The sequence below is a fragment of the Mesocricetus auratus genome, unplaced genomic scaffold (assembly GCF_017639785.1).
Source record: "Mesocricetus auratus isolate SY011 unplaced genomic scaffold, BCM_Maur_2.0 Super-Scaffold_100020, whole genome shotgun sequence".
NCBI classification, from domain to species: Eukaryota; Metazoa; Chordata; class Mammalia; order Rodentia; family Cricetidae; genus Mesocricetus; species Mesocricetus auratus.
In genome coordinates, this window is record NW_024429201.1 from 23,876,148 (window position 1) to 23,902,605 (window position 26,458).

A 26,458-nucleotide genomic window follows, 5' to 3' on the forward strand; every position below is an offset into this window, starting at 1 on the left:
TCTGCCTCTCGAGTGCTGGGATTAAAGGTGTGCACCACCACTGCCTGCTTAAGTTCAAGAGCACCAAGGCAGAATGGTGCTATTGGGGCTCAAGGCAGGGCAATGGGAGGACTGTGCCTGCCAGTAATTTGAGACATACTGTGTTGTGGACCCAGATGCCAGTGTCTAACTAAGGTCCACCTTACCCCATTGTGCTCTTGGCTTTGGACATCACCTGTCAGCAATTGAAGAAGAAAAGTCCAACTTTTCGCCGTTCTCCTTCCTCAGAAGTTGAGCTGGGAGGATGCTCTAGGAAAGAAACATGACCCCGAGTTATGCCTGTCTCTGCACATTTCTTTTTCTAGCCAGCCTCCAGAAGCTGAGTTGATGGGCTGCCCAGCCTGTTCTCACCTGTACTCTGACCAGCCTTCTGTTGTTCCTGGTCCCCAGGCTGGCACTGGCTGGTCCGTTTGGATGCAGCATTACCTTCAGTTTCTAAAGAGTGGTGATGAGAGACAGCCCTTCGGGGCTACAACCAAAGGTCTCTGTATGCAAGAACAATCTGCCCCCCCCCGCCCCTTCTACTACTGTATCATCTTGTGCTTTTTGTCTGGATAATGCTGGGAGGAGCCAGGGTGGGACACCACCTCATTTGGATAAGGTTAAGGGAAGTGGAGAAAAACAAGAAATGCACATTTGCTGCAGAGGCGTTAATAGTTGTGCCTGAAGTTTTTTATCTGCTCATTTGTTTTTGAAGATTAATCATTGCAGAAAGATCCAAAATGTGACTTCAAGGGAGTTCTGCATTAATTAATACTACTTTAAAGTTTAGTACTAATTTTTCTATGGGTAGCAAGCAATTCTTGGGGACTTTTACACAGGGATCTATATAGCGAGGGATTCGGGCACAGAAGCAGAGGCAAGGAAAGATCTGAGCACATCCAGGAACAAGTTAAAGCTCAGAGCCAGCAAATGGCAGACGCCAAGATCCTGTCCACTTTCATTCTCGTGGCCATGTCGCTGTCATGGCCAGGGTAAAAGCAGCTTAAAGGGAAGAAATTCTGCCTATGGCTTCACAAGTGTCAGAGGATTGTGGTGTGCAGGGAGCGGAGTGAACGGTGACAGGCAGGGCCAGGGCAAGAGAAGGTCCCTGAGGACCCAGTGACCCTCTCCCTCCTCCCAACGGCAGCTCCGCTTTGCACAGTTCTGCTACCTCACATCAGTTTCCACAGTTAACACTCAGATTTTGAATCTGTCAGTGGGCTGAGCCACCCATGAGATCAGAGTCCCCTGAGCTACCTGGCTCTAGGAAGTCCCCAAAGCCACTCGGATAGCTGTATTTTACCGATAGCTCGTGTAGCTCTTGGTCCACTCAAGTTCAAGATCACCCATCACGATCTTCAAAACCTCAGGTCCAGAAGCGCATCTCTCAACACTTAGCAGCAAAGACCATGCTGTGTAGCACAAAATGTAGTCAGGAAAAAAAGGCCCAGTGCTTAAAAGCACTTTACAAGGTTTCCCTTCAAATACGGCTCTTAGTCTTTTCATAATGCACACCTGAGAACATAAAATGTCTCGGTACAGATAAGGGACTTTGGACACGTCAAAATCACACATATCCAAAACACGATTACTTTAGTGACTCCATTTATGGGGCTTTACAATGCCAGAGAAAAAGCGGCCATGAGAGCGGAGCCAACTCACTGCTCAAGTGTGAATCCTGATGGAGCTCATGACTCGGTCCTTCTCCCCATCCCTCACCCACTGGGAGAAGTACTATGGAAGGCAGAGTGTCCCCAGTCTCTTAGCCACAGCTGCAATTGCATCGTGAGCTCTGCCTTGACCTGGACTGCAGCTTGGGCTAGCCAGGATTCAGCCTCTGGCTAGGGAACAAGCTTAAGAGAATGATGATGGGCATGAAGCATGCATCTAACAGCATCTCTTTCTTCCAGGATGGCTTGAGAAGACTGTCAGGGAATGAGTATGTGTTCACAAAAAGTAAGTGTTCATACGTCACTTGTTACTGATAACCTAGCTTCAGCCTGTGCCACCCCCGTGGTGTTGCTTCCAATGGGTCTCATGAGTTTATTCCTCTCTAAGGCCTACATTTGAAGTGAGGTCTCCTGTTTAAAAAGATTTACCTGAGCATTGCTAGGTAGGGGGTGCCATTCCCCATACATTTAAATGGGCCTTAGCGTTATTTTCCTACTTGTGCCTTGAGATTTCATCATACAAAAAGAGCACTGGTACTGAAATCACCCTCTCAATAGAAGTTGAAGATCTTGTTTTTAGTGGCAACCCTAAAGATGCTAAAATGCTCAGGACACTGAAGAATCCACACCTAACTTGCTCCTCCACCACTGTATCTGCTCAGATGTGCACCAGAGTCACAGTCACCTTGCGATGCCCATAACCATCAATGATGTCCCCCCTAGTATCGCCCAGTTACTGGATAATGAGGAGAGTTGGGACTTCAACATCTTTGAGTTGGAAGCAATTACACATAAAAGGTATGTGACATCTCTGGTTCAAGGCTGGGAGGGAGTGACAGTCACACACAAGGTCCTCATATCTAGAAACTTTGATGGAATTATGTGCCCCAAATATACTCTTGTATGGAGAGGACTTATCTGTAGGTAAGGCACAAGATCTACTTCCTTTGTAGTAGCTGGGAGTTCAATGTTGTCTCTTACCTTCTGCCCCATAAAAGTGGATTGGAAGGGCTGGAGAGATGGCTCAGAGGTTAAGAGGAGGTCCTGAGTTCAATTCCCAGCTCACAACCATCAGTAATGAGATCTGGTGCCATCTTCTTGCCTATAGGGATACATGCAAGCAGAATACTGTATACATGATAAATAAATCTTTAAAAAATGGATTGGAAGTCAGTTTCAGTCAAACACACAAACAGTTTGGGAGATTGAGGCAAGGGGATTATTTGAGCTCAGGGATTCAAGATTAGTCCGGGCAACAAAAATTCATAATTAATATTCTCTCACCCTCTCTCCCCTCCCATCCTCCCCCTACCCCAACACAAAGGGACTTGATAGCAACATAGACTTTCTTTGTGCCCACCCTGTCAGCAGGGTGAAGAGCTTCATTTTCTTAAAAGACATTTCTTCCTGGGATGTTGGTCTATGGACTGTGAACCACTCATCTATACAGTAACATAATTCTAAGTGAGGTGATTTTGCTGACACTATTCCAACCATTCCTTTTGCCCTCAGGCTCTTCTTAAAGACCTAGAGCATATGCAGGACGTGCGTGGATGCAGAGTGGAAAGGGGCCAGCAGAGGTTTTGTGACTTACAGATAATCTAAAAAAAATCTGGATTGACTCACATGAGGCACCCAGTTGCAAAGTGGCCAAGTGAAGGAATGCCAATGTTTTTGTGCCCCAAGCTGTTGAGCGATCACACACAAATTCCTCTGTTCTCTAATGCCATTAAAGGAAGCACTTTCTGGGTCACTGAACTCAATGAACCAGCGTCTGTTTCCTGTTCTCAGGCCATTGGTGTACCTGGGCTTAAAGGTCTTCTCTCGGTTTGGAGTATGTGAATTTTTAAACTGCACTGAAACCACTCTTCGGGCCTGGCTGCAAGTGATTGAAGCCAACTACCACTCCTCCAATGCCTACCACAATTCCACTCACGCTGCCGATGTCCTACACGCCACAGCTTTCTTCCTTGGAAAGGAAAGAGTGAAGGTAGACTCCAGAAATCACAGTCTAACTATGGGCTAGGGTGGGCATCCAAGAACTCAATATTAGTAAATATATTAGACAAGTAACAATATTATAACCAATTTGACAAGAGGGTTTGAGGATTTTTGGAGGTGGGGGTTGTAAAACTGTTTTAGACACAGACTTTCTCCTAGCTCTCAACTTATAATATTAACTGTGCTACTGACTTTCTGTGGCTGATTCATTAACCCTTACTTAACTATTTGCCAGCTCTGGGAAATGGGGTTGCAGGACAGACTTAATTTAAAGCACACTGTTGTTAGTACTTAGGGTTAAATTTTAGTGTCAGAATTTAACCATTATATTACATTCCTAATAGGAATCGCACAGCTCTCCTTGGCTGATGTACATTCTGGGTAGCTGTGGAGATTTTACATACGTGTGTGTGTGTGTGTGTGTGTGTGTGTGTGTGTGTGTGTGTGTGACTTTTGCCTAATTGTGAATCTCATGACACTTAGTCTCATTCGGGGTTCAGTGCTGTTGTGACAGGTACTGGTTTTAGGGTGACCCTATACACATCCACTGGAAACCTGGGAGGATCAGTCACCCTCCCTTCTCACCTACCATCATGTGCACAGTGACACTCTGATTACTTTGCTGTGGTTCAAACTAGAGCTTAAAATTTAGCACTGGGAGTGTCATCAGAGACATATCATGTGTCTAACACGCACAAACCTCTGGGTTTGATTCCCAGAACTGCTGAGCCCCATAAAGAAGTTCTTAGAAGACGTTCTCTTGAGACTGCACCAACATCAACGTATGAATGGTGCCACTGGATTATTCTTTTGGAACAGGGCTAGTGAGGGATTAGGACCCTGGTACGTAAGAGAGAGTGGGATAGGTAGAAGGAACAGCAATGGGTAGAGAGTTCTCTCAGATTTGCCAAAGAAATCTCATACTGGCAGTTTCACAGTACATCAAAAAATGTATTCCAAGAATAACACATTCGAAGATTGAAAGAAAGAAATGAAGGGAGGAAGGGGAAAGAAAAAAGGAAGAAAGAAAAAAGGAAGGAAAGAAAGAAAGAGAAAGAAAGAGGAAGGAAGGAAGAAAGTTAGGAAGGAAGGAAGGAGAAAGAAAAATGATTTTGAAGCCGGGCGGTGGTGGTGCACACCTTTAATCCCAGCACTCGGGAGGCAGAGGCAGGCAGATCTCTGTGAGTTCGAGGCCAGGCTAGACCGACAGCCTCCAAAACAATACAGAGAAACCCTGTCTCGTAAAAACCAAAAAAAAAAAAAAAAAAAAAAAGAAAAGAAAAGAAAAATGATTTTGGTATAAGCCTGTGTCTGTAATAAACACCTCTTGGAGCCACACCCCTCTGAACCCCTGCTGTAGGTTCTAACACAGGAGAGACAGATGTGACACAGCTGAGGTCCCACCACTAGCTGAGCAGAGCACCTGGGTCTCTGCGGCTGCAGTTTGGAGTTGAGGTGAAGGTGACAGACCTTCTCTAGGAAAACCAGAATGAAAGGTCACAACACCATCATCTTCATGTCTATTCTTTTCCAAATTTAGTGTTTTCCTCAGAGTCCCAGGAATTCTCAAACAGCCCTAAAACCAAGGCTCTGACTAGCTGTGACCCATTTACAATTCAGAAGATGTCTTCTGACTCCAGCAGCTCCTGCCAGAAATTCAGAAAGTGCAGCTCAGGGAGGAGCCCTGGAGACCTGGGTTGTCAGCAGCCAAGTTCAGCCGACGTTCACTGGCCAGTCCACCGACGTGCACTTGCTGTGGAGGTCACTGCTGGTCTCTTCCATTAGACCTCCTGCCCCTGCACACGTGAGACAGGCCTTGTATAGCCTTACCTCGTCTTTGAATCATCAGTCTCTCTAATTTCTTAGGGGTGATAAAAGTCAAATATAATCTATGAGTTCTGGGAATTGAAGCCTCCTACATGCTAAGGGCATGCATGCCCTACCACTCAGTTCCACTTCCAAGACCAAAGCTCAGTTTAATTTTTCAAATTATTCTCTGAACTGTTCAAACAATATACTTTGATCAGATTCTTTCCCTGTCCTCCACCTTCTCCCAGATCGTCCCCCACCTCCCTATCCACCCAGCTTTACCTTCTTCCTTACTTAAAAACAAACAACAAAACATGGAGTCCAGTTTGTGCTGGTCACTGGCTCTGAGGATGGGGCCTCGACTTGCTCTGGGATGTGGCAGACACACTCACGGCCAATCCGTTGGAGAAAGCGGAGTTTCTCTCCCCGCAGCTGTCTATTGCAGATGGCTTCTTGGGAGAGAAAGAGACCTTGTGCACTTTCCCCTTCTCCACGCTGGGGTTGTGTTAGGCTTGAGTCTATGCCGGTCTTGCACAAACTGTCACAGTCTCTGTGAATTCATATGTGCACCGTGTCTGGAAAACACTGCTTAAGTTATCCGCCACCTCTGACTCTGAAGATCGTTCTGCCTCCTCTTCAGCAAAGAGCCCTGGGCCTTGAGGGGAGGGGCTGAGTGCTGCAAAATCTCCCATCTGTCCATTGTCCAGTTGTGGTCTTTGCTAATTACCATCTACTACAAGCAGCAGCTTCTCTTATGGAGGTTGAGCGATCTGAGTGTATAGTGACATACCATTAGGAGTCATTTTATTACTATGTTCCTTTAGCAGAATAATAGTAGTGGGCTTCCCTCCATGGCCTCATTAACAATGTCAGGTATTCTTTCCATCGTATGTACTGGGCCTTAAATCCAATAAAAAGTGTTTGATTATTCCCATAGCATGTTGCCACTTTTGCACCCATGGGCATATCTTGCCAAAAGGGTCACTATTGTAGTTCACAGCATTTCTAGTTGGGAGAGATTGACGGTTACTCTTCTAACCCCTAAATAAAGCACACATATCTAAAAGCATAAAAGCTAGCTTCCAGATATAAGAGGAAATATGCAGTGCTTATCTTTCTGGGTATGAGTTACCTTACTCATGATTATTGGTTCAGTTTCATCTATGTGCCCTCAAATTTCATTTTTCTTAATAGCTGAATAATATTCTATTATATAAATGTACCACATTTTTACTATCCATCTGTCAGCTGGTGGGCATTTAGGCTGTTTCCAACTTCTGGCTATTATGAATAGAGCAATGATGAACATGGATAAGCAAATATCTCTGTAGTTAGAAGTAGAATCTTTTGGGTTTATGCCCAAGAGTGATATAGTTGGATCTTTTGGTAGATCTATTTTCAGCTTTTTGAGGAACTTCCACACTGATTTCCATAGTGGCTGTATCAAGTTTGCACTTCTGCCAGAAATAAATAAGCGTCCCCTTTCCCCACATCCTCAGCAGCATAAGCTGCCATTTGTTTTGATCCTGGCCATTCTGACTGTGGTAAGATAAAATATCAAAGTCGTTTTAATTTGCATTTCCCTAACATCTGAGGATGTTCAACGTGTAAGTGTTTCTGAGTCATTTGTGTGAGAGTCTTGTTTAGCTGTGTCCTGGTTGGCTTCTGTCAACTTGACACAAATCTAGATAGCTCTGGGAAGAGAGACTCTTAATTGCAAGCACACCTTCATCAGATTGCCTGTATGAAGTCTGTAGTGCATTTTCTTGATTAATGATTGATGGAGATAGGACTACCCCATGGGGCAGTACTTTCCTGTGGTCTTTGGTTATATAAGAAAACAAGTTGAGCAAGTCATGGAGGCCTCTGCTTCAGTTCCTGCCCCAACTTCTCTTGTGGTGGATTGTGACCTGAGAGTTAAAAAGTAAAGCCTTTCCTCCTCCAAGTCTCTTTTGGAGTATTTTGTCACAGTAATAGAAATTCTGGCTAAGTTCCATGCTACATTCTTTTTTTTTAAGTTTATGACATTTATTGTTTATTTTTGTATTTTTAAGTTTAAATTTAGATTAGAAACAAGGTTGCTTCACAAGTCAGTTCAGGTCCCTCTCCCTTTCCCTCCCCTCCTCCCGTGCCTCCCCCTAACCTCCCATTATCCCCTCATTTCCCCAGGGAGGGTGAGGCCCTCCATGGGGGTGTCCATAGTCTGTCATTTCATCCAGGGCAGGGCCTAGACCCACCCCCAAGAGTTCAGGGTGAGAGTGCATCTCCATGCTACATTCTTAAAAATGTGTTGTTTTCTTATGTTAAGGTTTATTTACTTCTTTGTACATTTTAGATACTAGCCCTCTGTCAGATCTATAGTTATTAGTTTTTTTCCCGTTCTGTATATTGCCTCTTCAAATGAAGGTGGCCTTTGTTATACAGAAGCTTTTAGCTTCATGAGTCCTATTTATTATTGGTCTTAATGCCTATGCTATCATTTCCTCTTCAGAAAGTCCTTTACTGTGCCAGTGAGTTCAAGCCTATTGCCTGTTGTCTCTTCTATCAGACTCTAGCTAAGGCTTCAAGCATTATATTGAACAGGTATAGAATGGACATTCATATCTTGCTTCTGATTTTCGTGGAAATGCTGTTTCTGTCCATTTATAATGATGTTGGCTGTGGGCTTGTCATAAATTGTCTTTATTTGCTGAGATATGTCCCTCATATCCTGAATCTCTCCAGGACTTTTATCATGAAAAAAAATGTTGCATTCTGTCAAAGACCTTTTCTGAATCTAATAAGTGATCATGTGGTTTCTGTCCTTTAGTCTATTTATGTAGTAGATTATGTTTATGCACGGACATATGCTGAGCTATCCCTGTATCTCTGGGATGAAGCTAACTTGATTGTGGTGGATAATCTTTTTAGTGAGTTCTTGGATTTGGTTTGCAATTATTTTATTGAGTTTTTTGTTGCATCTATGTTCATAAGGGATATTGGTCTATAATTTTCTTTTTTGTTGAGTCTTTGTGTGGTTTAGGAATCCAGAGCAATGGGGGCTTCATAAAAAGAACTGGGGAATGTTCATTCGGTTTCTATTTTGCAGAATAATTTGAGGAGGGGTGGTGTGCTTCATTGAAGGTCTGGTAGAATTCTGCACTGAATCCATTTGACCCTGGGCTCTTTTCAGTTATGAGTTTTCATTACTGCTTCTTTCTCACTAGGGGTTATATATCTTTTAAAATTATTTATCTCATCTTGATTTAACTTGTTAATTATATATATTAAGAAATTCATCCATTTCTTTTAGGTTTTCTGGTTTGACAGAATACAGATTTTGAAACTATGTCCTTAAGACTTTGAACTTCTTCAGTATCTGTTTTAATGTCTTCCTTTTAAGCTCCAATTTTATTAAATTGGATTTTTGTTAATTTATCTAATGTATTATTAATCTTGATTTTTTTCAAAGAACAAACTCTTTGTTTCATTAATTTTCTGTGTCTGTGTGATTATTGCTGTTAGTTTATATTTCATTGATCTAAGCCCTGAGTTTGATGATTTCTTCTCATTTATTTTTTTTCTGGGTGTTGTTTTTTTGTTTTCCTAAAGCTTTCATTATTACTAATATCATTAAGTTATTACTATGAGATCTTGCCAGTTCTTTTTTAAGCATAGCAATAATGTGAGATTTCCTTTTAGAACTGCCTTCAGTGTGACCACTTATTTGGGTATTTTTTTCATTTCCATTCTATTCTAAAAAGTTTAAATTTTTCTTAATTTCAGCCTTGATCCAATTTTCCTCAGTATCATGTTGTTTAGTTTCCATGCATTTGTGTACTTTCTTCAGTTTTTGTTGTTTATGTCCAATTTTATTCCATTGTGATCAAATAGGATGCTTGGAAGTTATTGCAATTTTCCTCTCTCTGTTAAGACTTACTTTATCTTCTAATATGTAGTTGATATTGGAGAAAATTCCATCGGCTGCTAACAAAAGGTATATCATTCAGTATTTGGGTTGAGTGTTCTATGGATGTCTGTTAGGCCCATTGATTTATTATATTATTTAACTCCAGAGTTTCTCTATTTGGTTTTGTCTGGATGACCTATTGGTGAAAATAGGGGTACCAAAGTCATCCACTATCACTGTGTTAAGGTTGATATGTGATTTAGATGTAATAGTGTTTCTTTGATGAAATTGGATGCCCTTGTGTTTGGTATATAAATATTTAGAATTATACTAGTGTCTTTCATTGTCTCTTCTGATTAGTTTTGAAGTCTCCTTGGTTAGACATTAACATAAGTGTTAAAATTCTTAATGTTACCATTACAAAGCATCAACCTAACCAGAGACAGTATGCCAATGTGAGACCCCTTCAGGGGTTTTAAACCACATGCTCTGGCTGCTCTCACATGGTTCCTGAAACATACTGCAAGCAGATAGGTCTGGACAGCCAGCATTGTTTATTATCTGGGCTAAAGTGACTGTCTGAATAAGGAAGAGTTGGAAAGGCTGGGCCGAGGCTGAAGCCAGATCAGTTTCTTCTGGTAAAGAACAATGCAGGCATGGCCTTGCTCTGACTGAAGGCTTAGAGTTGGGGTTGTACTAGCTGTTGGTTTAGCTCTTTCGATCTCTCTCTCTCTCTCTCTCTCTCTCTCTCTCTCTCTCTCTCTCTCCCTCTCCCCACACACACACACGAAGGGTCTTGCTTGTTTCTCTTCTGTTCTTGCTTGATAGCTTGCCTGATTCTCTTGCTCCACCTCCCAGTCATTTATCAGACAGTGCACAATTAGTGCTCACAAAACTGTAGGACAAACCCATTGTTGGTAGCCTAGTAGACATTCCAATCCCATTGTTGAGGTTAAATCAGTGTAAGGCTGAAGGAGAGGCAGGTCTGGACCGTACAATTTGTGTTTTGTAGTCGGTCGCTCTCCCATTGACTAGTCCTAAAAGGGGGGGAGAGGTGGTGGTCCTGAGACTTCCATCAGAACTGGATCTACCATAGCCAAACCACACGAGGCCCATAGCAAGGGCCCCCTGCGTCCTCACGGCTCAGGTAAAATCACTTATAGTTGGGGGCAAGTTTGGGAAGGTTCTGAGCTTGGAGGCAGCAGACTACACCTGCAGGCTATGGTGGCCTCTTGTGAAAGCACCAAAGGGGAAACCTACCATGCTTCCATTCCCTGGCCACTCTAGACTTAATTTCCTAAAGAACTCCCAGGGAACATCCAGGCTACTCACTCAGGACACCTGGTATTCCAGCTGGGCCAAGCCAGGGTTCCTACCTGCTCTATGAGGTTAAGACTCAATGTGGAAGTGACTCCCTTGCTGAAGAGAGACTATTCCCGGAAGTCCCACCCTAACCCCAAATCAGCACCAGCAGGTGTGTGAGGTGGCCTCCAGGTTTAGTCTTCCTCACCGTTTTCCCTCCCACAAAACCATGAGAACAAGTTGAGAATGCCAACAGCCCTCTCCTGTCTTCCAGACCTCTCTGGGGCCTACTCCCCCTGTTCACCCACCTTGGCTCACTTGTCTGTCTCAGTAATTTCATCCAAACTCCAGCAATAAAAATCACTTTCTTAGGAAAGCCATCATTGGCCATTCTGTAGACCTCCGTTGGCCAGTTTGGTAGTCATTAGCCATACATGGCTATTAAGTAAAGCTAAGCAGCCCCTCCATCATACTAGCTACAAGTCAAGCATTCAGGGCTATGTGTGACTAGGGTTTATCTGCATAGCAGGGATGCAGGGCACTCCTTTCATCCCAAGGTGCTCAGTGGTTAGTGCTGCCCAGCCCTGTGGTTTTTACCGTCAGAATGTTTGGGCTCCCTTTCACTTACCTCACTCGTTAGCATCACTGCTTCTGCTTGATACTGGCACCTTCAGGCATCTGATACTGAATGAATTCACAATACTGTGTCTTATGTAACACCCTATTCGACAGCTTTCTACTCGCCTACAAGCTAAGAAAAACACCTGCTGTCATTTATGTTCCTTATTCGCACAGCATGCTAGCCCAGCCCCACCTAAATCCTGCCTCACTACTGAGCTCTGACCACTGCCCCATCCAGCATGTGAGTTGTTTATGCTGCTTGCAACAAGCTCTCCAAGATGCTTGCAGAAGTGATGAGGGTGTATGTGATGCTGGCCACTTTCTACCCCACAGGGCAGTGTCACAGCAGCAATCCAGAAGGCCTGCTTGGCTTCTTTCTCTCAAAGCCAGTGAATCATTTCTCGCAAAAAGTTCAGGTGGTACACTGCAGCTCTGGCTTCCACATTCTCAAGAAAACGCAGGGCACAGGAAGGTGGCACCATGTGCCCATCGCCACCTTTCCGCTAAGGCTAGGAGGAAACTAAAAGAACATTGTCTAAGTTCTAGCCCCAAGCCCTTTTCTTTCCAAGAGATGGAGACGAGACGGTGTTGGTCTCTGTGGGTAATGCTCAGCATTCCTCTCCTTATCCTAGGGAAGCCTCGATCAGCTGGACGAGGTGGCTGCTCTGATTGCTGCGACAGTCCATGACGTGGATCATCCTGGAAGAACCAACTCCTTCCTGTGCAATGCCGGCAGTGAGCTGGCCGTGCTCTACAACGACACTGCAGTCTTGGAGAGTCACCACACGGCGCTGGCCTTCCAGCTAACTGTTAAGGACACCAAGTGCAACATCTTCAAGAACATTGACAGGTGTGTTATCCTTGACTTGTGTGCCTAGCTTTGGGGAGCTAAAGGAGAAACTAAGTTTTCTGGAATGCTCAGCTTCCTCAAAGATGGAAATAATAGTTATCCACTGCACAGGATTGTAAGATAGCTTTGCCCATCTAAACTTAATTATACTTCACAGACTGCAAAGTTTTAAAATCTTACTTTTCAATCTTTGGTGAGTCCATGAAAATAAATGATTTTGGTTTTATTTTGTTTTGCCCTGGAAAGCACCACCTAAATGTTGACAAGTGCTGACAAGTCTGTCCGGTATTCTTCCTTCCCAAGAGGGCATCCCATCTACTCTGTGTCCCATAGACAATGCATCATCCTGCATTCCTGCTGAGTTTAGACCACTAAGAGTCCTTCCTCATGACGAGGTCCCAGTGAAGATGCTGGGGCCCAGCCGGGCAGGTTCCCTCTCACTGTGTGGTCTCCTCCACAGAGAGACACTCAGTGTGGTGAGGCAGAACGCTTGCCTGCCAGCAACATTATGGCAACTTCCATGGACACATCGGCTGCTCGGCAGAGTCCTGGCAAAGGCCAGGCAGTCGCCTGGGCCTCATGACATTGTCTACATGAACTTATCACTTTAGGCTCTAGAAAAAACCCTACACAGTTACAGAGAATGGCTGTTTAATTTGGACTTAAGTTCTATCAGTATGAAGAACCAGTTTGCTTAGTTCCTCATTCTGCCTCTTCAAGTTAGTGAACGATAGGAATTCTCTGATAATCTTGCGCCATTGCTCCAATCACTGCAACATCCATCAATTGCAAGCTAGAGCATTATATAAAAGGGAATTTCCTCGATACCATCAGAAGAAAGTATGGCAGTTCTCTGCAGTAAGAACTGGTCTGCATGGCGCGCAGACTGGGCTGCCACTTTGGCCCGTCCCTCCCTTCTACTTCCTTGTCCTAGTGTTTTTGAAGGAAGGGGTGGGAACTACCTTTGGAAACAACTGTCTACCATGCGACATGACTTTCTTTTCTCTTAACGTTCATGTGAAGAAGAGCTGGCTGTCACTGGAGAACATGGAGCCCCGTTGGGAGGATGGACAGACACGCCCTGGGATCAGTAGTTGTGGGAGGCACAGTAGCAGGGCAGTTCTGATTTAGGACATGATATGAACAGGGAACTTTGTCTCCTTATTTAGGAACCATTACCGAACGCTACGCCAGGCTATTATCGACATGGTTTTGGCCACAGAGATGACAAAACACTTTGAACATGTGAACAAATTTGTGAACAGCATCAACAAGCCCCTGGCAGCTGAGGTAAGCACTCCTATGTAAGAGCGCCTGCTCCAGCAGCAAAGCATTTTCCCCTTTTGGAATGTGAGGTGATTATCAGCTTGGAGCTGGAAAAAGACTGCAAGTCCAGCTGCTTGTTTTTCTTGGGCATGGGAACAGATTGACAGCTGTCTACTGCACTCATGCTCCTTGAAAGAAAGGCTCTGCAATAAAGCTACAGAAGGAGTTAGGCCCAGAGTATGTAACAAGAGGAGCCCACAGATGAGCTGAGACTGGCATGAATGGTGGTGTGACAGAATACCCAACACTCTTTCTGTTCTTTAAGTTCTTAGGATCACAAAGTTAGAGAACGCCTTATACAACTATAATGTTACTAATATCTGAGGACTTCAGTGAAACAAGTTTACTAGCTCTTTTCTGTCGCTGTGATAAAATATCCTAACGAAAAGCACATTAAGAAAGAAAAGGTTTACTTGGCTTCTAGGTCAGGCTCTCATTGAGGGAAATTAAGGCAAGACAGGAACCTGAAGGGAGAAATGCTTGCTCTTTCATGCAGCATTAATTCTGACCAGGGAAGTATGGCAGACTCCATGGAAGAAGGAAACCTACTGACTCATTCACCACTTAATGCTTCGTCAGTTGTCTTACAGATCAGAACCATTTGTTGGGGGATGGTGCCACCCACAGTAGGCACCATCATTAACAATCAAGACAATCCCCCAGAGATGGGCTATTGGCCAGTGGGAACTGGACAATCCCTCAATTGAGATTCTCTTGGAAAAACCTAGGCTATGTCAAGTTGACAATTAAAGCTAACTAGTACAGAAGTGTTTTCCCTTGCTCCTCCCCCTCCCTATTTCAAAAGATAAAAATAAAATGAAAAGCAAGAGAGACAAACTGACAAGAAAAATTTGTAGGGAGGTAGGGAGGATCTGGAGAAGAGAAAGATGATGATCGAAATATAGTATACAATTTTTCTTAAACACAAATTTTAAAAAGAGAGAAATTTACCATGAATCTGCTTTATGGGCCTTACAAATCTGGGCTTTAGAAACACATATGTAATGCTCATTCTTTAACTAAGATGAAATCAACTGTCCTCAGAATCCATATAGGTTGTCCATAGCTCTGTGAAAGCAATTTCCAGTCTCATGGAAAATAGCCTGGAAAAGGTAGACTAAATATTTTAAAGATAACTGGATGATCAATGAGGACACTGTCTGCAGCAACCATCACATGGCCAACCTAGGGAGAGGAACAGTACCCACCTCCTCATCTGCATTACTGCATTAAGCCCAACTCTCACGGACTCCACCACACAATGCCAGGTCTTTTCTTCCAACAAAGGATGCAGGGTAACAAGCATCGTGATGTTTTGAGCAGAAAATTATATAGGATGATAGAATTTAGACTTGAGAAGGTCCTCTTTTCATGCCTCCAACTCCGTGCTGAGACTTACTGCCTGTCTTGTCATTCACAGCAAGCAATGCTGTCTCAAGGTGTTGGGAGAACAGCTTCCAGAACAGTCTCCGTGTCCGGGTCCAATAAATAGGACCAGCCTCAAAACAAAATCCCCCAACATGCCACGCTGTCTTTCAGCTTGGCAGAGCTCTGGAGAGCTAATTAACTGTTTCATACAAATCGATGGTGTCTTTTGGAGCGAATAAATTTTCCAGGCTCTGTGTAACTAGCCTGTGAATGCATACATATCCACCTACTCACACACCTGATTACAAACCCCAGGGCCACTGGCATTCCCCCAGCAGGTACACACTACTGTGTAAGTTTTCAGAGGCTGGCGAACACTCATTCTCTTACGTTCTGGCCCAAATGTACATGTTTCACACCTCACACTAATTATGTCTCAGGGAGAACCAGCCAAGAAAACACATGAATGTATACATGCCTTAAGACGTGGGGGTGGGAAGGCAATGAAGGAAACAAAAAAAAAAACAAATACAAAAGGTAATTGAAAAGTCAGTTTTTCTCCTTTTGATGCATTAAAGTAACCGGAAGTTGTGTTCCCACATGTTTCTGAGGAATCGGGGAGAGGGAAAGAGCCCTTTTGAGGGCAATCTTCTAAACCGCTCAAAACAGACACTGCCAACAGCTGTTATGTCTGAGAAAAGGTTATAAGTGAGTGAATGGGTGATGGCAGGGACTGTTTTGCCTTTTAAATTCTACACTATATAGATGGCTTTTAAAGACTGTGCTAGTGTGTTATATATGGATGTAGGAATCCAACAGTTCCCTTTGCCAAGTCCCAGTCACAGCCTGGTGAGTTAGCCTTCTCCAGCCCTGATCTGAGCCTGTTTTCCAGAGTGAGGGCAGCGACTGTGAATGTAACCCTGCTGGAAAGAACTTCCCTGAAAACCAAACCCTGATCAAGCGCATGATGATCAAGTGTGCCGACGTGGCCAACCCGTGCCGACCCCTGGACCTGTGCATTGAGTGGGCAGGGAGGATCTCTGAGGAGTACTTCGCACAGGTGAGCTGCTGTGGAAGAGGGGTCCTTGTCCTTCTGGGAACGGGCCCTAGGCCACAGAACCCTGTGGGTTCCACAGCTAGTAAACGCCTCTTCTCTGGAAGGGACAATCCTCAGACCTGGCTAGAGCAGACTTGGGGTTCTCTGAAGAAACAGGCCAAAGTCCTTAGGAATAAAGGGATAGACTGAGACTTTGTGAGTAAATTCTGCAATTGCTGGGCCCTGAAGTTTCATAAGTTCATAGATATAGACATAGGTAGGCCCACACTTTGGTTCAGAGGGGCGGGGCTCTAGAGAGATGGCTCCATGGGTAGGAATACTTGATATACAAACATGAGGACTTAAGTTCAAATCTTAGCACCCAAGTAAAGAAGCAGGGTGTGGCAATGTGAGCACCTTTGACCCCAGCAGGGCAGAGGGCAGAGACAGACTGTTGGGGTTTGCTAGGTGCCGGCCCAGCTCTAGGTACAGAGAGATTTTGTCTCAAAGGGATAAGGCAGAAAAATGATATAAAGCAGGAGCCCTGACATCACGCTGTGCATGTGTATACATGTGCATACATGCCACACACAATGCCCACCTATTTACATGCATGCATATATACATGCTAAAAACTAACAAAAACTACTCCTAAGGACTTATCTGTGCTAGATTCTACAGGGATTCAGATGTTTTCCGGAAAGGGACGTTTCCAGGGTGGTATTAGAGTCATATTTTTAAAGGGTTTTAAAATGTAAAAACAGGACAAAAAGAGAAAACTCCAGAAGACACCAAACTGCCAGATGGCTTTTGAAGTAGAGTTCTACTTCAAAGAGGAAAAACTTTAAAGACTGGCGTCTGTACGTGTGTCGGAAGGCAGATTGGAGGCAGCTATGAGTGACTCACGGGGGTGGTGCGCTGTTTGGCTGGACTGTATCACTGAGGCAGGATAGAGAACAGCTAACACTGTGCAGCAGGGCAGGCTGGGAAGGAGCCTCTGAACTGCAGAAAGGTTGGACAGGCAGCTCTGAGTTTACCCATGTTGCCGGGGGCAAGTCAGATGGTAGGGGGACAGAGGGAGTAGAGAGAATGGGGGTATGGACCAAATTACTCCAAGAATACCAGTGGATATTTTAAGGCTACTTGATGAACTGAGTGAGCTGAGCCAGAAGTCATTAACTAGTGGGTTTCCTGGGACCCACATTTAAGGCCTGAGTCCTAGTTACTGTCATGAGGAGACTGTGCCATGGTTAAGTTCTCTGATGGAAGCTTCCAGCTTAGGTGTCCTTTTCAGTATGATCAGACTGCAGATGAAGCCCATGATGAGCCCTGGGCATCATCAGGAAATGTGGATCTCACCATTCAGCTTCGAGCGTCCAGGCAGGAACAGACACTGCACCATGCAGCATACTCTCATCTCCAGGCTCCTTGGCAGCTGTGTATTAACACTCCCTGGGGAAAAGCAGCTCCAGATCCCAGCTCAACTTCCAGTGTCCTCATCCTAGAGGCACCCTGATCGTGGCTGGAGCGCAAAGGCTTTCTGTACCTGCCATCTTGCCAAGCAGAACAGTTAAAAGATATATACTGAAAGGTTAAGATTCTCACGGCTGCCTAATGCCATTTTTAAGTGAAAGTAGTTACAAACAAAAAGCAACAAACAAACCAAAATCTGCAAACATGCAGCCAGGAATACAATGATTAATGTTTTTAACTTGTGTGGTTCGCTGCTATGGGTAGTTTGACCTTCGCTGCTAATGTCAATTAGTGGCATTAGGCTAAGTAGGCGTATAGATATAACCTTACAGAAATAAAAGCAGATTACAGAAAAGGGGTCTAAGTTCCACAGTGCTTCAGGGGAAGCCACGAACCAGTGTGTACCATGAGGGCTAGTGATGCTACAGCTCTTTGGGAAACACGGCCCTCAGTTCATGAGAGGAGAGGGGAGGAAGTGAAGTGTGGGAGGAGAGAGGGACCTGAGAGTGAGGAGACCTGAACAAGATCGCGGTGGGTCATCTCAGGAAACTGCTAAACTTCTGTGCTCTCTGGGATTTTTCTTAGAAACGTGCCATGACTGTGAAGGCTTCTCGTGTGCCCCACAGCCCTGTGCAGTGGTGTTTTTGTTTTTTCTCCCTCATAGACCGATGAGGAGAAGAGACAGGGGCTACCTGTTGTGATGCCAGTGTTTGACCGTAATACCTGCAGCATCCCCAAGTCCCAGATCTCCTTCATTGACTACTTCATAACAGACATGTTTGATGCTTGGGATGGTAAGTTAGATGTTGTTTTACCACCCACAAAGGAAATTCTGTTATACTTAATGAAGATCATTGTTAGGGGCATAGGTTGGACCTAAAGGTAAACAAAATATTAACATATATGTATGTATATATGTATACACACACACACACACATGCTGTGAGCCCTTTTCGGGCAGCTGGAGTAAATACATCCTCGCATCTGACACAATCTTGAGTGCATCAGATCTGGTGAACAAGTGTAACCTGGAGGGGTAAGTCTTCACTTTTTCAAAGGATGGATTCCCAAAGTGGACAACTGTTTCATTCTCACACCAGAAGAAATTCCATTAAGCAAAAAGTGAATTTCAGGTTCAAGAGAGTTCCGTAAAAAGCCTGTTTATTTCAGAAGCTCATGCATTAGGGCTAGGGGTGTAGCTCACAGCTCAGGGTAGAGGACTGCTTGCCTGGTACACAAGGCCCTGGGTTCAACTCCTCACACTACCAAACAAACAAGTGAAAGAAAACTTGTGTTCTCGTGCATATGTTCACCGAGGCCTTGGGGATATCCACCCTCCTGTTCATTTTGTGGGGTACATATACAAACAGATGTCAGAGGTCACCCTCAGGTGTTGTACCTCAGAGCCAGCCACTCTTTTCCTAATACAGGGCTTCTCGTTGGCCTAGAACCTCCCAAGTTCACGCTACCATGGCCAGCTTTTTTCTATGGTCTGGGGGCTGGACTCATGTCCTTACGGTTGCATGGCAAGCAGGTTACTATCTCCTCTACTTCTGAACCCCAAGGCAAGCCTAAGAAGTACCCCTGAGAGCCAGCTTCCTGTAATGGGTCTCTCTGGGTTCTGTTCATGTCCTTGCAGCCTTCGCGCACCTGCCAGCCCTGATGCAGCACTTGGCAGATAACTACAAACACTGGAAGACACTGGATGACCTCAAGTGCAAAAGTCTGAGACTTCCGTCCGACAGCTAAAGCCGGGCCAGAGAGGGGCCTCTTGATCTATGACGGACACTGTGAACCACAGAGTAGCATGGGCGAGAGGATTTCCGTAATGAAAATGACAGGTGTAGATTAAGGAGCTAGTGTTTAATAGCTGACCCGAATCATGCACGCCCCCAAATTTCATTTTTCAGAAAGTTCTATTCCATCAGTAAAGATATGTTCCTTTGAATCACTTGGTGACAAAACGAACTTCCTGGCAGCCTCCTTGGCCATGCTGTGTGTGCTCTTACAAAACCATGGAGCCGAATGACTCACTGTAGCTGCAAGCAGGACACCAGAAGCAGACCTGGTATCTGGGAGTCCATCCTTTTGATGGAGACCCGGCCGGCAGCTTGGCTAGTGCTCAGCTCAGCTTTCACCAGAAAACTCACTACTGATGTTTAGCTTCACTACTTTCCTCAATGGCAAGAGTATGAAGGATTCCTTAAAAAAAAAAAAAAAAAGCTTCTCTGAGCACGCATGTGTAAGAAAACCTTAAGAAGAGCAGAGTGAGGGCAAAATGACTGATAAAACCAGTTAGCATCCGGCTCCCATGGCTACATGGTAGGTAGTGTGACACCCAAGTGAGAACAGCACAGCCTTGGCCAGTGAGTGTCCCTCAGATGGGCGGGGCCCTCTTTCCTGGAAGGCACTCACCTTATAGGAAGCCAGCTGATGGGAAGCAGTGGGATCCTGCTTGGGGGAGTCCTTGAGTGTCCCTTACTCCAGGCTCATGGACACAGCCACAAGTTAAGAGTATCTATAAAAGCCATTAAATCTGAATGCTCATGGGCAAGCCTTTTAAAAAAATTAAGAGAAGAAAAATTTATATATATACATATATATATATTTGCTGTTCAAAGATTTTTATTCAAACACTCTAAATGCCCTGGATCTTCACCCCTAGAGTTTGCTGGGCACTACCTGTATTTGGGGAGGAAATGGGGAAGTGTCAAGGTTCAGATATTCTTAATTTATATTTGAGATCATGCCATTTGCTTTAATGATGTAAAAAGGGATTGCAAGAAATGTAAATATACCAGAATATAGGCACACAGAGAGGCAGTAAATACTATTTTAATCTATTAATTATATGGTAAGGCTTCTGAAGCACAAGTGCATATTTTTATACAACTCTTTTCACAACTTTCTGTGCTCTGCATAAAGTCAGACTGGAGATTTTTCCTTTCTCCTTTATCAGCCATCCCTTCTCTATGTATTATGATATCAGAAACTAAGTAAACAAAATACCTTAGTTTTATTTTACCTGTACTCCATGATGCATTTTTAAGAGGCATAGAAGCTGAACTAATTGAACCAGTAGCTACATTTTTCCAAATGAAAATTGGACTGCAGAATATGTAAAAAATCAGTACATGGGAGAAAAAAAGACAACTTATCACTATGTAATGTGCCAATGTTTTTTTCTATGTTTTGTACCAAAGTGTAAACATATATGAAAATTCCATGCACAAAAATGCATCTAAATTATTTTTGTTAGACGGTAAGAGGGCTTCATTGGTGGGGAGAGCTGGCTTTGTACTGTATTGCTGCATTGTGTACATGTGATGAAATGTTTTTGTGAAATACTTGTAACTAAATTCTTACAGCCATTTTTCATTCCCAACAGCTGTTTTTATTTTATCTCTTTGGCCTAAACTTTTCATAATTTCAAATTTGGGGTTCTAGTGTCCTTTATTTCACGAGTCGCCAAGTCTGTTTTCAGAGCACTGACATCAGAGTGCGGGACCTCAGAGATAAAAGCAATCTCCTTTGGCTTCAGAAACTTGCTGGACACAAGGGCAATCTTCCTGAGCAGCTTGCTTTCGGTTCTACTTGGTAAGGAACATTTGCCAGGCACCTGACATTTCCTATATAAAACATTAACTTCAAATGTTAATATTATGTGGATGTAAGGCATTCAGGTACCAAAGGTTCAGTATAACCTGCTCATTTTCAGTGTAAATTACAGTGATCTTCTGAGTTGCTAAGAGGCTTGGTTTTCCAAGTTACTAGAATCATGGGCTTTCAGGTAATATTCATGCATCTCAGATAGTTTCTATGTGATACATATAAACTATTATAAGTGCCTCTTACTCCCGTTTACTATGACACCGTGCGTCAAGAGGACCTATATTAACTTAGGAAAATACAAAGGCTAGGAAAGTCATGTTAATACTATTACTAATTACTCTGCCAAAGAAGGAAGCTAGTTGTAAAATACTGTTACATGAACCAGAATGGTTCCACAGTTTCAGCCAGTGGTCAGTCAGGGGTGGCCACCCTCCTCAGCAAAGAACAGGTATCATCTGCCCAACTGGAACCCACTCAGCCTGTGAGCAGCGTACAAGACGGAGATGCACAAATGCACCTAGAGACAAGCAACAGGGCACACGACAGTGACCTAGTGCAGACAGCTGGGGGAAGTAGAAAAACATGCACATAATATACTGGCCTTAGCTCTAATCTGCTTCCTCTAAACTGCAAGTTCAAGTCCTAGGAACAGTCTACAGGGAACTCCTGGGCAGCAAAGGTCCTGCCATGGCCACCTATCATGCTCCGTCTCCCTAGCCTCAGAACACTGACACCAGGTCTCACAGCAGATGGAAGGCTACCCTCAGGACACACTAGTTCTCTCTAGTGGTGGGAAACCGGTCAGCCACAGTGCAACAGCAGCAATGCCTGACTCAGATCCTGTCTGCCCCTGAAACTCAGGCATGACTTCTGCACCTCCATTTGAACAGAATACTACCACAAAAATGAATCCAAAGCAGGTTAGGAAACAGTTATAACAGAACAAAACCCCTATGGATTCTTATATCACTTAAGAAAACACCTTTACTAATAGCCTAATACAAAATTTGCAAAGGAAAAGCTAGCTAATAAAAGGGGAAGCAAACTCAAAGCTTTAAGTGAGTCTAAAATAAATTAGCTACGGTGACCAGCGGATGCACAGAGCAGACGGATGTCTGCCTGGCTGGCGGGTGCTACCCACATCTCATCTTCAGGAAGAATGACGAGAAATCTGCCTCTTGTGTTGACTCCTCAGATAACAGTGGTTTGCTGGCTAAACGGTACTGTTAATCTTCTCATTCTCATGCTGCTATGTCCTAATTAAGTTAGCTTATATTGTAATATTTTTCCTATAAAGCTATTTTCACTGTGAACTACAACAGCAGCACGGACTATGAACACCGATTTTCCTAACATGGTCACCATGAAGTCCTCTCCGCTTTCCTCCCTCTCCTCCTTGTCTGGTTTTAAGTCTCTTCAATGATGACAACGGGCACTAACGAGCGAACTTACCTCCACGGGCCTTGGTTTCCTATTTCTAACATTGTGCCACTCACCTACCTACCATCTTGATGCTACTGATCTTTGTAAGCAGCTGTGGAAGTTGAAACTGGCGAAGCCGAGAATTCCTAGCATCCATCCAGGAAGTACAGAACCCACGTGTGCACACACAAATATGTAAACATTCTCTTGGAGAAGGATCAGATGCCTAACATCATTCATCTTGCCTGTCTTTACTAAGATTCCTTAATCATCAGTTCAGGAATAACCCCCACTACTATGTAGAATACATTTTATGTTTCCGTGCCAAAAGTGAGAATATTGTCACAAGGCTGGTGATGGAGATGGCCCAGTCTTAGCAGATGTTCAATAGGCCAAACAATGAGGCTGTCTTTGACCATTTTATGTTAAGGCAGAGGCAAAGCAGATGGCTAAGGCAATTTAGCTACCAGGACTCACCACAGAAACAACCGAGCACTGGCCAGTTCCCACTGAGAAAGAAATGTACCCTCAGATGATGCCTGTGGCCTGGAGCACAGAGGGACTCTAGTAGGTACAATGAATTTTTTTTCATTGACTTAAATTAGTTGGTACCAAAAAGAATCATTGTACTTAAAGAATATAATTTTTTGGCTAATATTCAATTTAGTTCACGTGAACACTGAAAGCTACTAAAGAACAGGAGAATTTGTAGTAGAAGGGATATATTTATCCTGACAATTCTTAAACAGTCTTTAAAGGAACCTAAAATAAAACTTCTAAATAATGTGACAACTTTACAGTTACCTTTTCCCCCTATCACTTTAAGAAACAGAACACAGCACCCACCCCTTCCACAGCAGCAAGACCCAGTGGACACTTGTGCTATGTCCTTGGGTGGACACACTTGTTGCTGGCAGACAGAAAGAACTTCATAGGCAAGAAAAACATTCCAAATCTAAGATCAGTGTGCTATGGTTTTCAGAGTGCCACTTTGTATTTGCTGTCCAAGGCTCATACGTATGTATCTGTCCAATTCCTTCAACTAGACAGCAGGGTGTAAGTCACCGTCTTCTTCTAACTTCTGAAATAACTTTATGCTTCGGAATCCAGATTCTCGCTCTCCATTTTTCCACAAAATAATGAGATGATCCGCAGAGCATGTCACTAGTCCATGATCTTCAAAGTATAAGAACATCTGTAAAATAAATTGAAACACTAGTTCAAGACCATCAAGAAGAGGCTAAAGCTAGGTCTCTGTGTGTGCTTCTAACAGATGAGGAGGTTTCTTTGGATTTGAGTGCAATGGTATCTCTCTAATGAATGACTTTCTTGTTTCCAGGGTTGGTGAGTCAAGCCAGGGTCTCACAGCTCCATCACTGAGGCACCTCCCCAACCTTTGAGTTTTGAGCCAGGACTCACTTGAAGGCCACAACCTCCTGAGTGCTGGGATTACAGGCATATGCCACCAAGCCTCGTGAAAAATTTCCTTTTCACAACCTGTTGGTACAACCAATATTTAATATTGTAATAGATTTTGTTGATCAACCACAGTAACAGTTATTTCTCAAAATATCTTCTGAGTTTACCACAATCTAATTATTCACATGTTGACTTTAAGATTCTGTCAGGTGCAGGTCCCCTCACACTTGCATTATTTACTAAAAACTGGCTACCAAATAAATTTCCTGAGATAAACGCTGACTTCAATGATTTCTGTAAAGTAGCGGTGTCAAGTCCATGCACAGCATGTACTGAGTAACTTTAGCTCAGAAGCCAGGGCCACCTGCAATAACTGGGGTCCCAGTGAAAGATTCTGTAGTCGGTTCTGCAGTGTGGATGCCTCAGAGCCTTGTAAGAGTAAACATGCAGCAGTAACAGTAGAACTATCACCAGAGAAAACTCTCCAAGTAAAGGGAAAAGGCATGCTATGGAAGGAAGAGAATGGAGGCTAAGTTAAGTGCAGTACCCACAAAGGATGGATCCTGTGGATGGAGGGAGAGGCGGGGTTAGGAGAGACAAACCTAAGACTAGGGTAGGGCTCTTTAGTGACCCAGTGTAAAAAGGGATGAGCCAAACAAAAGTCAGGGACAAGAGAGTAAGGTCAAAGGTCAGGACTTAGTGATGACTTTGGAACAAAAGACAGAAATATAGGAGCAAAATTTCTCAGGAGATTGGGTCATCAATGCATGGGCAGAAGGGCTGGGCTGGGCTGGGCAGCAAGGGTGACAACACAAATGTCATGAGGATATTCAGGATGCAGCACCCGGTATCAACAGAGTCTGAATCAGCCAATGAAGCCAAAGGTGCTTTTTAGAAATGCTGCCATGCAGGATGAGGGGTATCTTGGTGTGGAGTATGGAAAACCTTGGGGACAGTGAGGAGACAAAAGTGCAAACACTTTCAAGGAGGTTCCTAAACCTTTCACTTCTATAATGACAAATATGCCATTTCAAAGGTCTTCTCTACCATTGAAAACCATTCATGGGGAGCTGGAAAGATGGCTCAGCTGTTAAGTGCACTGACTACTCTTCCAGAAGGCCTGGATTCAATTCCCAGAACCCACATGACACCTCACAACCAGCTGTAATTCAGTCCCTGGGGATTCCACCACCCTCTTATTGCCTTCAGCAGTATTGTGGGCAAAATACCCATAAAACATTTTCAGTATGTTCAGTGGGTTCCCACTGTTTTAAAAGTAAAGACCAAACTCCTTGAGCTTAAGTTTTCAGGCTTTGTATCTGATTAATGTCTGTCTGTGGAAACCCAGTGATTCCACCCAACCAACAAACTCACTATCTCTGCTTATGGTCTATCACATTCAAGCTCACCACCTGTAATCTTCACCACAGCCACTCAAGCCAAAACAAAGTTAAAAACAAAGCACTGAGCTTCTTCTTAAAGGACAGCAAAGATGAGCAAGACACAGCTCCCAGCAAAGGTGGTCACATAGTGTCTTGGCTGTGTATCTTTTAGTGCAACCTAGCCTAAGGCTCACCTCAAATCCTCTATCTCTACAGAACTTTACAAGATTATAGGATACAGCAAGAAATGTTCTTGTAACTCCTGCCTTTCACCTGGGTCAGTCATAACTTGTCTCGATTATCAGCTCATTAGGTCTTTTTCCTTCCTCTCTACTGAAGCATAAATCTATGAGGAAAAGGATTGTACTTTCTTTTTAAACTCCAGGAAATGGTCAATGGCCAGTTCAAAGTATGGATGCTCACCCAAATTACAACTAATCTGTTCTTCATTGACCAAGAAACAAGAAAGACAATTCAGGAAACGTATTACTTACGGCCCTCTTCACTGCTATCCTTACATAGTTACCAGTTCCCATCACCTCTCTATTGCCATTAATTCCTTCTTTCATGGCAGGCAATGATTCTTACTGTCTACAAATCCATACGCATTCCAAGTCACTATCATTGCCCTATGAGCGATCAGCTGTCTCCACCTCCTATACAATGGTGACTAAGCTGTTCTTAAACCAATACATTGCTTACTTCCTCAAATCCTATCTCTATGAAAGACGAACCTAATTACTTGTACTATCACTGTCTTATTCTAGATTAGTACCTTGCAAAAGCCTACAGCTGAGGATGTGTGAGTCTTATTCAGAGCAACTGCATTAAAAAAGAACCATGATGCACAATCAGGAACTGCCTGGACTGATGCCTACTGAAAGTGGTACCTCCACGGAGGATGAGTGGCCGATCAAATCTCCAATGAGCTCCAGGGAACATGTAGTGCCATTTTCTTGCTGCTTTTTAACAGGCTGGTTGGCTTGTTTGTTCACTCTTCCGAATCCCCACATATTAAAAAACCCTACAAAAAGACATTTTGTTTCAGTCATTTCAAAAACTACTATGCTTTTCCTTAAAGAAGCAGAAAATTTAAATACAACTATGCCTCATACTTATGTCTGTCAAGGGCTAAGCTGATGGCCGCAGACACTAGCTGGAAACTGGAATCTGTGAATTTATTATGTTGTATCTCAAGTTACCTAGCTCCACATCTCTTCTCCTGCCCCTACTAATCTACTAGTGGCAAGAAAACAG

The 26,458-nt window shown here is 43.7% G+C and overlaps 2 protein-coding genes across 12 annotated transcripts in view; one reads left to right on the top strand and one right to left on the bottom strand.

Moving 5' to 3' along the window:
- The window catches only part of Pde8b (phosphodiesterase 8B), a 227,815-nt gene extending 207,015 nt beyond the window's left edge, over positions 1 to 20,800 (top strand). For all 11 annotated transcript variants that reach the window (XM_040729128.1, XM_013126218.3, XM_040729131.1 and 8 more), the window contains 8 exons: positions 1,932 to 1,977; positions 2,354 to 2,489; positions 3,483 to 3,681; positions 11,946 to 12,163; positions 13,333 to 13,453; positions 15,750 to 15,917; positions 18,031 to 18,160; positions 19,006 to 20,800. In XM_040729128.1, the coding sequence (XP_040585062.1) occupies positions 1,932 to 1,977; positions 2,354 to 2,489; positions 3,483 to 3,681; positions 11,946 to 12,163; positions 13,333 to 13,453; positions 15,750 to 15,917; positions 18,031 to 18,160; positions 19,006 to 19,115 (1,128 nt within the window). In that variant the 3' untranslated portion in view covers positions 19,116 to 20,800. The remainder of the gene's footprint in view (positions 1 to 1,931; positions 1,978 to 2,353; positions 2,490 to 3,482; positions 3,682 to 11,945; positions 12,164 to 13,332; positions 13,454 to 15,749; positions 15,918 to 18,030; positions 18,161 to 19,005) is intronic.
- Wdr41 (WD repeat domain 41) overlaps positions 20,186 to 26,458 on the bottom strand; it is a 49,985-nt gene continuing 43,712 nt past the window's right edge. Inside the window, 2 exon segments of the mRNA XM_013126224.3 lie at positions 20,186 to 23,595; positions 26,092 to 26,225. Of these exon segments, the coding sequence (XP_012981678.1) occupies positions 23,443 to 23,595; positions 26,092 to 26,225 (287 nt within the window). The 3' untranslated portion in view covers positions 20,186 to 23,442.